We start from the raw sequence: 15721 nt of genomic DNA, 5'->3' as shown, positions 1-15721 counted from the left end.
AATAAATTTCATGGGGCAAAAGCTTTTTTTTTTGGGGGGGGGGGGAGAACTCAACCCAGTGAGGACTAAGAATACTCAGTGGGCCAGAAGACTAATTGTTGGAGGATGGGACAGAAAATGGGGGAGGGGGAATGAAATGGAGAGTTTAGGAAGAATCCTAGTGGAATCCTGAACAGGAGGCATGGTGCACTGCAATGTTTCATTGTAGGCCTCACTTGCAATTGACCCAAGTCCAGGTTCCCTGGGATGACTCACTCAATGGACTTTGCTGATGTCACAAGTCAATGGCCCCCGATAATTCTTCCCGTTTGGCAATTCCTTGTGCATTCCAATGGAACAACAGACACTTAACCAAATTCCTTTATTTACAATGGGGGGAGAAAATTAGTTTGGAATGTGGGGTAGATGAGGCACCACAGGAAAAACATGGAACAATCGGGAGGTGATGGTGATCCAAGATGGAAAGAGACTAACCTGGAATCGGGAAGAGGCAAAGAGTCAGTCATCATCACAGCTCTAACTGTACCAGAAATAGCACATTGCAGCCCAAATAAGATGCTTTGTGATGGATCTTGGCAATGCCACTAGAGGTCCATGTGGGGTTGCAGCACCCAGAGATACTAGCAATCCACTCAACTATGTAGCTGGGGAGCCCACAGGATTGGTACACTTTTTCCAGCTGGAGGGTCACATTCTCCCTTGTCCAACCCTATGTGGGACTTTATGCCATTGGTGGTCACACCTGCTGTAGGGGCTGGTGACTGCCAAAGCCTAATAAGGGTCTTAAAGAGGATGGATGTTGTGCCAAGGCAGCTCACACGATGCAGTATATGAAAGCTGTCAGCAGACAAACCTGACTTCCTTTCGATTAATATTTTCTGCATTTATTGTACTTAATATAATTTATTTAGCAATGTGTTGTGGGAACTTGAGGGCTCTCAAGGAGAGTGAAGCCTCCACCCTTGACCACTGTAAATCTTTATTCAGTAACTGGTCTGAGTTGGAGACTCCACCAGGCTGAAACAGGATTTCAAAACCAGATGAGCAAAACATTCACTTTCAAAATGTTACGTGATAATTACCTGTCTCTAGTTTGAATGAATGTTAAGATTCTTACAAAGCTGAATTCTACACTTTTATGGAGCACAGCATATACTAAGGTTTCATTCAACCAAAGTCAGATTCAGAAGTAGACCCACTGAAATTGATGGGCATGATTAACTTAAGTTTGACGATCTGATGTGGTCTACTTTGGGTCTGACTTGGCTGAATACAACACTTGGCATATGCTGTATTCCATAAAAGGAAAGAATTCAGCTTCCTAATTTTTTACTCAAGCTAGAGAAAGATATGCAGTATAACTTATCCACCCTCCCCAGCTTCATTGGGCCAGGTTGCGGCTATCTCAGCTATGGAGATGGGTACCTACCTTGAGGGTAGTCTTCCCCTACATCTCACCGCATTGGGCAATCACCACTGGCAGCTTGGGCTTGTTATTTGGACCGGTGGGCACATTCTGAGGAGGGGGCAAAAGGCAGCATTAGTAGGAGACCCTCAGCCCCTGCTGGGAAGAGCCATTATATGCTTTTCCCACCCCTTAGCAAGCCATTTTCGAGATAATTTTTCTTATCTATGATTGGTTGGTGTCCTCAGAACCTTGTTTTTCTACTGGCAAACCTGCAACCCACAAAGTTGTGTCTCACAAACTGACCGAGTTCATTCTCAGTTTTGAACTGAAGAGCTGCCTGCCACTTTGAATGATGTAAAGCAGCATCCCCATTTACAGTTAACGGATCAGAATGGTCAGAAAGGCAGCAGAAGTCAAGCCTGATCACTCAAGCCCAGGGTAGTCAACATCTTCATGTGCTTTACATTCTGCCCCAATAAGGACTAGAATCTTAACTTAGATTCCTAAGCTGCCCAATTCTGCATGGTAATCAGACTGCTGATTTGTGCACCAAACCCACAAATTAGCACAATAGTTACTTCTCCAGCTAAAATACTTACTTCAATTTTTCGCATGACAAGCAGCCCGTCAACTATTTTACCTGCCGGGTTAAAAAGAGGATGGTTTTAATCTTTCAAGTACCGTATTTTTCGCTCCATAGGGTGCACCGGACCATAGGGCGCACCTCATTTTTAGAGGAGGAAACAAGAAAAAATTTTTTTCCTGGTTTTCCTCCTCTAAAAGCCCTGTTTTTTTTGAGGATCAGCTAAAAGTTTTGCAGCTTTTTTTGCAAAGTGAAAAGCCCTGGTTTTTTGAGGATCAGCTAAAAGTTTTGCAATTTTTTTTTTTTTGCAAAGGGGGAAAAGCAAAGAGGAAAAGCTCTGTTTTTATGGGGTTCAACTCACATTTCTGCAGCTTCTAAAGGGAGCCTTTCCTACAGTTTCCAGACAGATAATCTAATCAGCCAGTCACATGTAGCTGGGGAAACAAACAACTTCCCTCTGCAGCACATTCAACAAAGGAGGGTGGGGCTGAAAGGGAGCCGGGACTCTTATCTCTCTCCCGATCTCTTGCTGATCAGCTGCTGAGCGGGGTCCTTTCAACACCCCCTTTTCTCTTTGTAAAATAAAAAGCATGATCCTCTTTTGGCCCCATGGCAATTCAGCTCCAGGGACCACCATTCGCTCCATAAGACGCACAGATATGTCCCCTTACTTTTTAGGAGGAAAAAAGTGTGTCTTATGGAGCGAAAAATACGGTATTTCCAACTCATCATCAGCAAAATTAAGGTCAAACAATGCAAGAGGGGACTGTGTACAACAGATGTGGCCTTGCTTGACCATTGAGATCTGCAGGGGAATCACTTCTAGGGGTTCCTCATGGCTCAGACACATGACTCATATCTACTAGGATCTGTGCATTTGGTATTGTAGGATTGATTCTGTGGAACTCCTGACTGAGACCCCCTTCCTGTTACAGCTTCTGATGACCGATAAAGACCTTTCTATTTCAGCCAGCATATAAGTGAACTCTCCTGTTTTTATTATTGATTCTACTGTATCTACTTCATTTCCTTTGTAACTTTATTGTATGCTGCTTAGAAGCTATGTGTTACAGTCTGAATAAGTTGCTTAAATAAATAAATAGAGGGGGGAAAGAAATCTTTCAGAAGCAGATTGCAATATGGGGATGGGCGATGGGTTTGGGTTGGGTGTTTTTTTTTGGGGGGGGACGACAAAGAGAATTCCCACAGGCCCTCCCAAGGCTATGGACACACCTAAAGGAGCTTTTTCTGATCTTGGTCCTTGCTCAGATTGGAACTAAGAGCAGAAGAACATAAGAAGAGCCCATGGCCCATCCAGTCCAGCATCCTGTTCTCAGGAGTGGCCAACCAGATGCCTCTTCTGGGAACGCTGCAAGCAGGACATAAGCACAAGAGCACTCTAGTCCCTTCCTGTGGCTTCCAGCAACTGTAGTCAGAAGCATTACCATCTCTGACCCCTGGGTCAGACAACAGCCATCTATAACCCTCTCTCCTCCATGAATTTGTCCATTCCTGTTTAAAGCCATCACTGCCTCCTGAGAGAGAGAGTTCCACAGTTTAGTTATGCTCTGCATGAAGACAGGACTTCAAAAATTTGTCCTGACTACTCACCAAAGACGACATGCTTCCCATCCAACCAGTCACACTTGGAGCAGGTGATGAAGAACTGGCAACCATTGGTGCTGGGGCCACTATTTGCCTAGTGGGGGGGGGAATCCACATAAATCATGGCAGGCAAAGGCCAACACTCAGCCTCGCACTGTCACAGCTGGTCTGGTGCACAGGATCCCAAAGGAACAATTAAATAAAAGGTGGTCCTAAGACTACCCTACTGGTATGTCGACTAGCACAGAAGCTCTGATCTGGGCAGAGAAATGCAAATCACTTCAGGGTGAATAAGCTAAAAACAGATTAAAACATACCTGGACATGCCTGACTAAACCATAATGCTTTTAGCAGGTGCTACACCAGGCCTTTATGATGGCAGGAAAGGTCAAAAGTACTCAGCCCCTGCTGAACGACCACAGTTCCAGACAGGTTATGAAGAAATTCTGTTTCTTAAAAACTGTTTAGTGAGTATTGTGCAATAAATTTGGTTATGTGTATTATTATGTACATTGTAATGTGTTTGGCAGAGGAAATCTTTTCTCTGGTCAACTGAAAGTTAAACTAACTGTCACTGGGGGACCTTAACTGACAGTTGGGGAGGGGCTGGAGATAGAACTTTCAGTATGCAACTGAAGGATAGAAGAGGTGTATACTCTGATTGGTGGTTGCTGGTTTAGAATTATTAGACTGACAGTGTGATTGGCTGAGGCTAGACTGGGAGGGGCCAGAAGAAGTGAATGTAAGGCTGGGTGCTAGTTAGCCAGAGTCAGTCTGCGCTGGACATCCAGAGGAAGAAGATAGCAGAGGCTGAGGACTGAGGAAGAGCGGAGAAGACCTGAGAGGAAGGTGGAAGGGCTTGGTGGTCAAAGAGTAGCTGGGGTAGCCAAGTGACTTGACTAGCCAAGACAGGGGAACATAAACAGATCTGGGATTCAGCAAGGCTGGAAACAAGCTTCAGTGAAAGCTCTCAGTTAAAGTGTTGGTGAAGTTTGACTGAGGTGGAGTATAATATAAGGTCAGTCTGTCAAAAGTTTTATTAGGATTCCTCAAAGCTGCCTTGGTTTAGTCATGGTACTGTAAAATAAGCTGCTGGCATTAAGTATACAGTGGTACCTCGTGTTACGCACGCGATCCGTTCTGGATCGTGCTACGTAACACGGGCGTGCTTAACATGAACGCCCCCAAAAGAAAACCCCCAGAAATAGTGCGATTTGAGTGCTTCTGTGCATGCGCGAAGTGCGCAGAAGCATCCTGTGCATCCAGGGGTCACGCGCGCTCCGGAAATGCTTCCGGTTTGCAGGCGTTCTTAACTCGAACGTCCGCAACACGGGGTATGACTGTATACACATTTGAAGACACAGTAACTACATAAGCTTGTGCATTACATCATAAATGTTAGTACCTTGTCTAATACAGTCGTACCTTGGAAGTCAAATGGAATCCATTCCAGAAGTCTGTTCGACTTCCAAAATGTTTGGAAACCAAGGCATGGCTTCCAATTGGCTGCAGGAAGTTCCTGCAGCCAATTGGAAGCCATGCCGGACGTTTGGGTTCTAAAGAATGTTCGCAATCTGGAACACTCACTTCTGGGTTTTGTGGCATTTGGGAGCCAAAACGTTCGACTCCCAAGGTGTTCGGCTTCCAAGGTACAACTGTATTTGACAAATACATTAAGGGCATGATTGGCTTTGCCCCACAGTTATATCTCACAGGGTTATTGGTTGGTAAAGGGTGTAAGTTATATTAAATGGTGTTAGCAATACAAGTTTAGGAAAACCATTACAGTGGGAGTTGGGTTTTCTTGTTATTAAGAAAATTATCACCATGGGCTTCAATAAATGTGCAACTCTCATATGCCGCAAACAGGTGGCGCTTAAGGGCCAGGAGAGACTGTTACCTTTGTACATGGGCAAGAGCAACCCCAACCTTGATAGGGAAATTAAATTGCTTCGCCACATTCATTTTCTCCAGGCTACTTACCATGGACAGCAGACCAGGAGCGGAGTGTTTCAGCTTGAAGTTTTCATCTGCAAAGGGACCCCGGTAGATGCTTGCTACTCCGGTGCCATCTCCCTGTTTTAGAAAGTGGCCATGCACTGAATTCCACAGCTGAAGTTTTATTGGGAGTGAGTAATGTTCTCATTTATTGTTTAATTTGGATGCCGACAAGTGTCTCTTGATAAAACCAGCCACATAGTACACTTAGTACACTTGCAGAAATGTGTTTTGGGAACCTCTTTCCCTCAACATGATCCCTACATGATCCCCTCTTCTTTCCTTCAAATCCGCCCTTTAAAAACAGCCTTTCTCCAAGTGGCCTTTGGCTCACCCTCTTAAACCTTTGTTTCCAGCAGCAACATAGTTTTGCAATACAAGTGTAAAGGCACATTCTTGGGCTGCTCAGGTCTGTCTCCTGACACTTTGGCCACACTCATTTTTATCTTTTGACTATGTCCACATTTATCGGTAGAGCATGAGACTCTTAATCTCAGGGTCTTGGGTTTGAGCCCCATGTTGGGCAAAAGATTCCTGCATGGCAGGGGGTTGGAAAGAGTTGACCCCCATGGTCCTTTCCAACTCTAGAACTCTGTGATCCCAGCAGTTTGGTATCCAGAGGCATACCCCCTCAAACACTGCAGGCAGAGGAGAAACTAGGCTTTATTTCACCCGGGTCAAAGACCCAGTTTGGCACACACCCAAACATGCATTTGTGGAGAGCCAGTGTGGTGTAGTGGTTAAGAGCGGTAGACTCGTTATCTGGGGAACCGGGTTCGTGTCTCCACTCCTCCACATGCAGCTGCTGGGTGACCTTGGGCTAGTCACACTTCTTTGAAGTCTCTCAGCCCCACTCACCTCACAGAGTGTTTGTTGTGGGGGAGGAAGGGAAAGGAGAATGTTAGCCGCTTTGAGACTCCTTCGGGTAGTGAAAAGCGGGATATCAAATCCAAACTCTTCTTCTTCTTCATATGTGGCCCTAGGGCAGTTGGCCACTGCTCAATGTGGCCCTCAGTCTGAAAAAGGTTAGCCTGTCCTTATTTACATAGATTGTAACAGTAATAATAAATAGCTAATTGAGGAGTTTTGTGTATGGTCTAAATTAAAAGTGCTGTGGGCTGATTATTTATTGCATGTATATACTATCTTTCTGTCAAGGCACCTAAGTAAGTTTACAGCTTTAAGCTACTAAAGCAAATAATATAACATCTAAAGTTGGCTGTGGGGGCAACTGAATGTTGTCTGTGCCTGCCTCCCTTGACTTCCTCTTCCCTCTTATTTTACAACTGAAGTATCCTGTGCAAGTTCAAGGCTTGTCTATTCAGGCACCAATTCAGGTAAGTCTGCCAAAACATATCAGTCTATCTATTTTGTGAAGCTTAAGGGCAGTTACACAAAACTTTCTGCAGCCTCAATTAGCTTTTCTTGGGCACCCACCACAGAATTATATTTGGTGGGGCAAAACATGGCTTAGGGTGAACATGCAGACTCCCAGAGGAGCTCACAGCTGCTTTACTCCTCCTCTAGCCCTGCTTCTGTGGATTAAGCCATGGTTTGGCTCAGCATGTCGCCTGAACTTGGGTTCGTGGTTTGCCTCCCTCCCAACAAGCAACAGGTTGTAACCAAAGGTAAGATTCTAAGTGGAAACACTGCAATGTCCTTCCCCTTGATGGCAACAAAGCAGAATGAAAAAAAAGGAGCACTTACGTTTACAAAATCGCCTCCTTGGATCATGAAGTCCTTAATGACCCTGAAAAAGGGGGGGAAATAAATAAATTGTAGGCTAGACAGACAAAACAGTTACTCTTCAGCACACAGCTGGGAAGCTTGCCAGTTGGCTGTGTGTTCTTTAGTGGCCTTGCAACCAGCCAAAGAGCAAAATTGCACCCACAGGGCCACCTGCTGATCATTGCCGGCATTGGAGTAGTTGTTAATCCTACTCAGAGCAGATCCACTGAAATCCATGGTCATAGTCATTTCTATTGATTTCAGTGTGTTTACTCTTGAGTAGGACTTATGTTGGGTACAACAGACACTTATTGTTTTTAATGAAGGAATGGGAAGAAGCTATTTGTGCGGCTGCTCCCATATCCTGCTAAGCCTTGTTTTCTATATCAACAGTGAATGATCCAAGACAAGCTTTTGAGAAACCCTTCAAGGCTTGCCCCTTGAGCAATGCTTCCCAAACACTGGGTTGTTGTCATGCATTGAAAGCTTCACTTTAAGAGTCAGACAAGCAATTACCTGTGAAAAGTGCTGCCTTTGTAGCCAATAGGAACTCCATCTTTCCTAGAATACAAAGATACAGACATGGTGAAGTTGTGCAGCCTCGGACCACAGGCACTACCCCGCCCCAGCCCTCAAGGCATTCAAATGTGCAGTGGGTCTTGAACTGGTGACCTGAAAGATCTCAAATGTGGTTTCAGTTGTGCACCACCAATGAGCTTCGGTCAAAGAAGTGGATTGCCAAAGGCCGCCCAGCCCCAAAGGTCAAGGCAGATGTGTGTGGGTCATCTGGCTACATATGGAAAACAGTCATAGAAGCCAGCTTGGACAAAGTGAGAGGCAGGCTTTCTGTAAGATGGGCAGAAAGTGTCCTCCTCCCCCTTCAGCCTAGTGCAAGTCTGCTTTGATTAAACCAAGAGGCCAAGTGCTCTTTTTACACCTGTCTGCACACCCCAGGTGAAGGGCAAGAGAAAATACCACCCAGAGAGGCACCAGCCTTCTAATTATATTTAGGACTTATTAGACAAACACTCATCAGCACACAAGGGGCTCAGACTGCAGAAATAAGAACTTGCGGCTTAAATTGAATGGGGAAAGTGTGAGGTAGAAATCAAGGCACAGTATTTCTGCAATCCCGGAACTCATCAAAATCCCAGTTTTCAAACTTACAAATTCCCAGTTCTCAAGGAATGTATACACCAAAGAAATTGCTGACATGACCACTGTAAAACAAACTCCCATTACACTCTCTGAGCCTTTCCTTTTGCACTCCAGGTGATAAGAAAACAAAAACTTCAAACAACAACCAAGTACATCTCCAGAACCAAAGAAATGTTGTACACAAGCAGAGATGAGGCACTTGCAAAGCCAGGTAGGTTAATAATAATAATAATAATAATAATAATAATACCTTTATTGCCAATGTACAAACTGTGTACAATGAAATTAACCGAGCCTCCCACCACCACCACACACACTCAATCTCATTGCACTCTGTGTGCTTGTTGCACAACACACCAACCCCGAAAGTCAGTTGCACTATATTATTTTCCATTCAGCAGCCTAACAGCCCATGGATAGAAACTGTTCTTTAGCCTGTTGGTATGACTGATTATACTTCTATATCTCCTGCCCGAAGGTAGAAGATTAAAGAGGTGCTGGCCGGGGTGTGAATCATCCCTGAGAATTTGGGGTTTTTAATTCTTCTTCCAAGGAGACAAGCCACCATTTGATCTTTAAAATGGTTTGTCTCCTTGATGTTGTGCACTGCTGCAGTGAAAAGTGCAGCCACCTCTGTGGTTCTCCTAAGCATATGTATCACAGCTTTAGAACCCAACCAGGGATGCAGGTTTCCTGCTTGCTCAAATGCTTATTTTTTTACACTGAGACAACGTACCTGAATTCACCTGTGCAAAACTGCCTGAAAAGAAAGAAGAAATCTACAAGTTAGTTCTACTTACAAGGATGTTCTTTTTTAGGTCCACAAATTTAAGTACTCCTGAATACTGGAATAACTGTTAAGATGGAATTCAGTGTTAAGTTGGAATTCTAGAATTCACAGTGATTGCTAGAAAAGCAACTTAAAACTTTAAATAATTTCTGTTACAAAATAGTATATACCAAGTAGGAAGGGACCAATAATAATCTAAGTTAAGTGCTGAGCAATATTTTTTTCGCTCGTGGGCTACTATGAAAAAGACCGAGAAAAACCATTATGTTCTCCCTCATGGTATGCCATATTCTTTCAAAGAGGATGGAGGTTTGCTCTGCATTTAGAGAAAGACTTTTAGTCCAATATAGTAATATCTTGGTTCTCAAATGCCTTGGGACTCAACGCCTTGGTTCCAAATGCCGAAAACCCGGAAGTAAGTGTTCCAGTTTTCGAACATTTTTTGGAAGCTGAACGTCCGATGCAGCTGTCAGCTATTGTTTCCAGGGCACCTGCACCAATCAGAAGCTGCGCCTTGGTTTTTGAACATTTTGGAAGTCAAACGGACTTCCAGAATGGATTAAGTTTGGCACTTTTGTTTTGCTATTTATTTTGTGTTTGAGTTTTTTTCGGTTAATCTATTTTTGTGACTGTGTGGGACCCAGTTCAGCTATTGATTGATTGATTGATTGATTGTGTGATTGCGGAAATGGATAAAAGCCCCCTATCCAAACAATGGCTATCATCAGTGCAGGTAAGAAAAAAAAGTAAATTTTAATCATATACAATACTATCCTATGTATAGTATAGTATAGTACATTAATTATTGCTTTCATTTTATGGATCAATGATCTCATTAGATAGTAAAATTCATGTTAAATTGCTGTTTTAGGGGTTGTTTTTAAAAGTCTGAAACAGATTAATCTGTTTTGCATTACTTTTTATGGGAAAGTGTGCCTTGGTTTTGGAACGGACTTCCGGAACGCATTACGTTTGAGAACCAAGGTACTGTACCATTGTACATGAAGAACAGATTATGTGCAAGTCTAGTCTTTTTGTCTTTCCACCCATTGCTTTTTCGGATCATGTGACAGATTGCCTGGGAAAGAGATGAAGAAAACACAGAAGCCTTCCCAAATCTAGTGCCCTTGTAGTTTGAACTACAAGTCCCATGAGACCCTCCGGGTATAGGGTGGTATATAAATTCAATAAATAAATAAATAAACATCATCGGCTCCAATCAGCATGTCTAAAGGCTGGCAATGATGGAAGGTGCAGTCCAAAATACCTGGATGGTACCAGATGGGAAAGACTGTGCCAGAAGAATGGAATTAGGAATAATATTTTTTCACATGCACTGGCTGAACCAATCTGAGGAAGGGAGGGGAGGGTATTTATCTGGAGATGGTGAAGACCAGATTCAGCCAGCGAGCTACCAGTTGCTGACCTATGATCAAATCCAATCCTACAGGCAAGAACTAGCTGTGTGGTGAGAGAAGACAGTCCCCAATCAAGGTTTATTGCTGTCTTAATACAGATCTGCCTAAAGGCACATTTTGCCATGACAGGTTTTCTGTGAAGATGGAGAGAGCAAGCCAGTAAAACCAACTGTTGCATTGTTTACTAGACTCTACTTAAATTCTAATTAACATGAAAAGGCTAGGGGAAATCCAAAGTGCCAAGTCACTATGATAACCAGTGACTACTTGAGCAAATTATTAGTCATTGGATCACAATGAGTAATACTTTGAGGGGCTTCCCATTTCATCAATCTAAGAGTTGACAAAAGCATAAATAAGGAAGCTTGCTATAGGGAACCTGAGGCATTCTTAATGTTACTGCATTACAAGCACCACCAGCCCGCAACCAGTATGGCTAGTAGCCACGGATGATGTGAGTTGTAGCCAAGTGACATTTAGAGTGCCACATAATCCACACAAGTCTCCTGGTTTCCAACAGTCTTTAGAGAAAGATGCATTCAGTGGACTTCCTGAGTGGGCCCATCTGCTGCCTCCTCACCTTTGTTAATTCATGCAGTTGCCCCTTCACCTGATGTCTCTCCTAAAACCAAGACTGTGCAACTGCCTAGGAAGGGAAAACAGCTCCTGTCTCCTCACTGGTCTCTTCACCATGCCCCTGCGGACTGGAGACAGCCGTCACAGTATGGAGGGGCCACAGGAAGAGAAGGCCCAGGAGGCTTTAGAATTGGCAGTGGGGGTCCCTGCAGGTACAGGGCAAGGCCAATCCGTAGCACCAGTCCTAGGAGCAATGCAGAGTTGTGACTGGTCACCAGCCGACCCAGCTCAGAACAAGGAGCATCAGGGAGGAGTTTCTGCTTTTTCTAACTCAGCATTTCTTGTTTTCTTAAGTTCCCACACAAAACAAGATCAGATTTTCTAAGCAAGCCCACTTGGCTAACCCCATTTCTGTGTCTGACATCTAGAGTTGCCCGTGCCGATTTCTAGAGAAAGTGGGATTTTTAATATTATTTTTTTTAAAAAGGAAAGGAAATCAGCCATGTGGGTCCAGCACAGCTTCCCGCGCGCATATGGGCCGAGACGCGTCGCTCTAGGCCTGCAACTCACTTGTTACCCACCGCTATCATCATTGGCATAACAAGGCTGCCGGAAGAAAAGAAGGCCGGGAGACTATACGGCAGGAGGCCAAGGGATGTCGCTCTCGCCACGCATCTTTATGGCATGCCGCATTGTCTATCACATACAAACACACGACCAATCCTCCGCCGAGTTTTCTCCTCAGGCTTACCTGAAGTTCTCCGCCGTCTTGGGTACCACGTCGGCGAAGAGCTCCACTTTCATGCGGCCGACCTCCTGGGCATGGGCAGAACCGTCAGAGCCTCCTCTTCCTCCTCGCACACCTCTCCCTCCCTCCTCCCCCACGCCCAGACCCTCTCCCCCTTCAGCCTCCCCCGAGCGAGCCTTACCTGGCCGCCTATCGTGACATCAAAGAACACCACAGGGTTGTTAGGGTTGGAAGCCAATACCGCCATGGCGACCACCTCTCACCCGGAAGTGGAATCTCGGCCCTCCTTCGCCGTTCCCGGAGAGGCACCCGGTTGGAGAATACGTCACATCCGGTTACTTGCCGGAAATTTTAAATGATCACCTCGCGGCCTTTGTTCGGGTTTCCTGTCTACCGTTGCGCTTCTATTCGTTCGAAGCTTCGACGGAGGATTTTTTGTTTCTTCTTCTAGAGATGAGTGGGCTTACCTGTTGCCCTCCGTATGGCGCTGGAAACCAACTCTTATCAGCCCCCTGCTAGTGTGTACAGCTGTCGAGGTTGATGGGAGTTGTAGTCCAGCAGCGTCAAGGCAACCACGGGGTGGGTGGGGCTAGCTCTGATCTGTAGGTAAGGAAGAGACGCTGTTCCCCCCGTTTAAGGAGCTGCCTGTGGTGAGAAGAGTTTTCATTCCCACCCATGCACTGGAAGTCTATTGACTTTGACTACCTAATTAAATTTGTATACAGTACCATCCTATACCCGCAGGTCTTGGGGCGGTTCACGGGATAAAATCACAAGGCAGCTTCCTCTGTTGGCACAGAGCCACGTGGCAAATATCTGTGTGGCATTTTAAGTGAGGCGAGGGAAACGACATTGGTGCATCTGCTTTACTCTTAATACACATTCAGAGATTAAAGATGGGGAAAAAAGTTGATGTTGGATGTGAGCACAACAGAAGGAATGTAGTGTTGTCTTACAACAATGAACTTTGAAGAATGTTGCCATTGACTGATGAACTGATAGCGATGCTTACAACTTGGCCCTTGTGATCTACATGGTATTGTTGGATCTTCAAAATCGTCATTCAAAATGCTGCTCAAAATAGTGCTTTGAACGGGACTTCTGAAGATTCCTGCAGGCGATGTCATTGTGATGTTGGGTGATGCACATTTGGACTGTCAAACCTGGCCTGTGAGGGCTGGGGAACATAAGCACCCGGCTTGCGAGGCTAGAAAGGTCCCCCCACCCTGTCCTACCTCAACAAATCCACCTTAAAAACAAGAAATGGAATTCCTCCAGTTTTGAAAGCAACAGGGGAAAAAATTGAAAATATGGGATGAATGCGTAACTATCCAAGAGGCAGGTAAGAACTAACCTGCATAAGCTTTGTGAAAGCCAGTTAAGATGAATGCTCAATAAACATCTGGAAGGGCCCTTCATCTGCGATAAAGCTGAGATTATATAAATCCCTGGTGGCTGTGGTGTGATCCCTCCCATATTTTGCATTGACTTGTATGAGATGGCAACAACACCTCAATACCATTCAAGCTCCAGATGTTTAGGGCCCAGGGAAAGTACCGGTAAATGCATATTGAGGCCCAAGGTGTATGTCCAATGTTACTCTTACTCAGAGTAGACACAGTGAATATATTGGGCATGACTACCACAGGACTATTAATTTCAGCAAGTCTATTCGGAGTATACCAGTACCTTAGTTGGATGCAACCTTTTGAGTCCTCCTTTGTTCAAAAAATTTGTCACAGATACATTTCTGGAATATTTATTTAAAAATCTGGCACAAGATAAAAGACTCATAACAAATAATATGTGGCATATCCAGCAGGAGAAGACAAAACAATTTACGGTATTTTCCTTTCAAGTGGGCATTTCCTTAAGTATGGAATCCTCATACAGACTTGCCAAATGAAGGATGAACAGTTTTGCTGTTTTCTTTTCTTTCTTTTTTGTATGTAAAAACTATCCCTCTCTTGTTATAATTTACAATTTTTAATGAAAAAAATATATTTTTAAAGACTCATAACTACATCTGTACAAATCACATTTTTAACAAATAAAGTTTTCTTTAAAGCTAAAAGTCTGACAAATTGAAGCATACTACCTAGCAGTGACAAGAGGTCTCTGTACTGTTATTCCACTTTGGAATTTCCCTTTTGTCCCCTTAGACGTGATCACAGCACAAGGCTTGACTCTGCTCCTCTGTGCGTAAGTCTGAGGATTCCCTGGGAGAAGCCACGTTCAAGTAGCCAATCTCCGAAGGTGGGCAGGGCAAAGAGGCAAGCAGAGACCTTTCTGTGTGGTCTTCGGGTTTGCCATCCTGAACGGCTTTTCAGAAGGCCGTGAGAGTCCGAAAGCTCCATCACTGAGAAGCTGGAAGAGAAACCATTAGCCTCACATGGGCCCTCAGGTTCATGCCATCATCTGACTGAACCTAAAACATCTCCACTTTGAGTTCCTGGAGAAAGGCAAGGCGGCCTGCTAAAGAGGTTGGCAGAGCTTTATGCATATTAATCATAGAGCCAGAAAACATGGGAGGCAGTTACAGAGAAAACAAATGCACCTGAGCACATGCAGAGGGCATTTTCTAACCACAGCTAGCCTTCCATATCTGGGAACCAGGACTGGCAGTAGGACTGGGCACTTTTCCACGCTAAGGGCTTCATTCCTTTGTGTGAAATCTGGGGCCACATGCAAGTGGCAGGGTGAAAGCAGAGGTACACAGCCTCTGAAAATAAAGGCTCTCTCTAGTTGCTGGGGCTAAAAGCTCCTCTGCACATTTGTTGAACCCCATCTTAGAGCTATTCCTTGTCTGGTGCCGGGAAGGACAGACAACCCACAGAAGCTGGTTTCTGGATATACAGACATTTTCTGCCTTGGAGGTCTGCAGCACTACCAGGGATGGGCAGATAATCCTCAGTTCTTCATGCTTTTTAATATCTATATGAAGCCTCTGGGAGAGATCATTGGGGGGTTTGGACTGGGTCAGGGGTCTGCAACCTTTAAGACACAAGAGCCACTTGGACCCGTTTCCAAAGGAAAAAAAACCTGGGAGCCGCAAAACCATTGCGACATTTAAAACAAATATAACGCTGCATATATTGTTTCTTACCTTAATGCAATAATAATAATAACGTATAGGAGCCAATGCAAGTATAATTAGTAAAACACACAGAATAAGTTCTTACTTTTTTGCATTGACTCAGGGGCGTACCAGGATCAAACTGGGGGGGGGGGGGCAAGCAATGGTCCTTCAGGTTGTGACATTTCAGCACGGAAAGGCGAATGAAACCAAAATTTTAGGGAAATTATATATAATTATAGCAGTGCTTTATTACAGTAGTTATTACAATTATTTGCTTGGTTTTTTAAAAATTTATTCTAGTTACATGTCTTATACCAGGGGTGGCCAACTCCCAAGAAACTGTGATCTACTTTCAGCAGTGATCTACCCCCGTTTTTTGGGGTTCAGCTCAAGTTGTTTTGGGGGGTGTGGTGGGTGGGAAAGAGGGCTTCCCCCTCTAAGATAGGTTGGCAAGCGAATTAATAAAGAAAGAAAAGGGGGGTGGGAATGGAAAAGTGGGGTGGAAAAATATAAATTGGGGGTGTGGTGGGTGGGAGAGAGGGCTTCCCCCTCTAAGATAGGTTGGCAAGCGAACTAAGAAAGAAAGAAAAAGGGGGGTGGAATGGAAAGTGGGGTGGAAAAATATAAATT

General features: G+C 44.5%; 2 protein-coding genes and 1 long non-coding RNA gene across 3 annotated transcripts in view; 1 reads left to right on the top strand and 2 right to left on the bottom strand.

Annotated features, from left to right (window-relative positions):
- Positions 1 to 347: 347 nt before the first annotated feature.
- PPIH (peptidylprolyl isomerase H) lies at positions 348 to 12315 on the bottom strand. The gene is made up of 10 exons (XM_033156603.1): positions 12194 to 12315; positions 12016 to 12080; positions 9217 to 9240; positions 7839 to 7883; positions 7302 to 7344; positions 5580 to 5672; positions 3603 to 3690; positions 2008 to 2048; positions 1430 to 1516; positions 348 to 474 (listed from the first exon to the last, which is right to left on the bottom strand). The coding sequence occupies exons 1-9, from the start codon at positions 12257 to 12259 to the stop codon at positions 1448 to 1450; spliced, it is 534 nt and encodes a 177-aa protein (XP_033012494.1). The 5' UTR covers positions 12260 to 12315; the 3' UTR covers positions 348 to 474; positions 1430 to 1447.
- Positions 5672 to 10397, top strand: LOC117050774. The gene is made up of 3 exons (XR_004427125.1): positions 5672 to 5725; positions 8595 to 8691; positions 10344 to 10397. It is a non-coding gene; the product is annotated as an uncharacterized LOC117050774 (long non-coding RNA).
- A 1855-nt stretch (positions 12316 to 14170) lies between the features above and the next one.
- Positions 14171 to 15721, bottom strand: part of CCDC30 (coiled-coil domain containing 30) — a 41328-nt gene continuing 39777 nt past the window's right edge. Inside the window, 2 exon segments of the mRNA XM_033157079.1 lie at positions 14171 to 14337; positions 14339 to 14379. Of these exon segments, the coding sequence (XP_033012970.1) occupies positions 14171 to 14337; positions 14339 to 14379 (208 nt within the window).

The sequence above is a fragment of the Lacerta agilis genome, chromosome 8 (genome assembly GCF_009819535.1).
Source record: "Lacerta agilis isolate rLacAgi1 chromosome 8, rLacAgi1.pri, whole genome shotgun sequence".
Classification (NCBI taxonomy): Eukaryota; Metazoa; Chordata; class Lepidosauria; order Squamata; family Lacertidae; genus Lacerta; species Lacerta agilis.
This window is presented reverse-complemented; position numbering and strand designations above follow the sequence as displayed.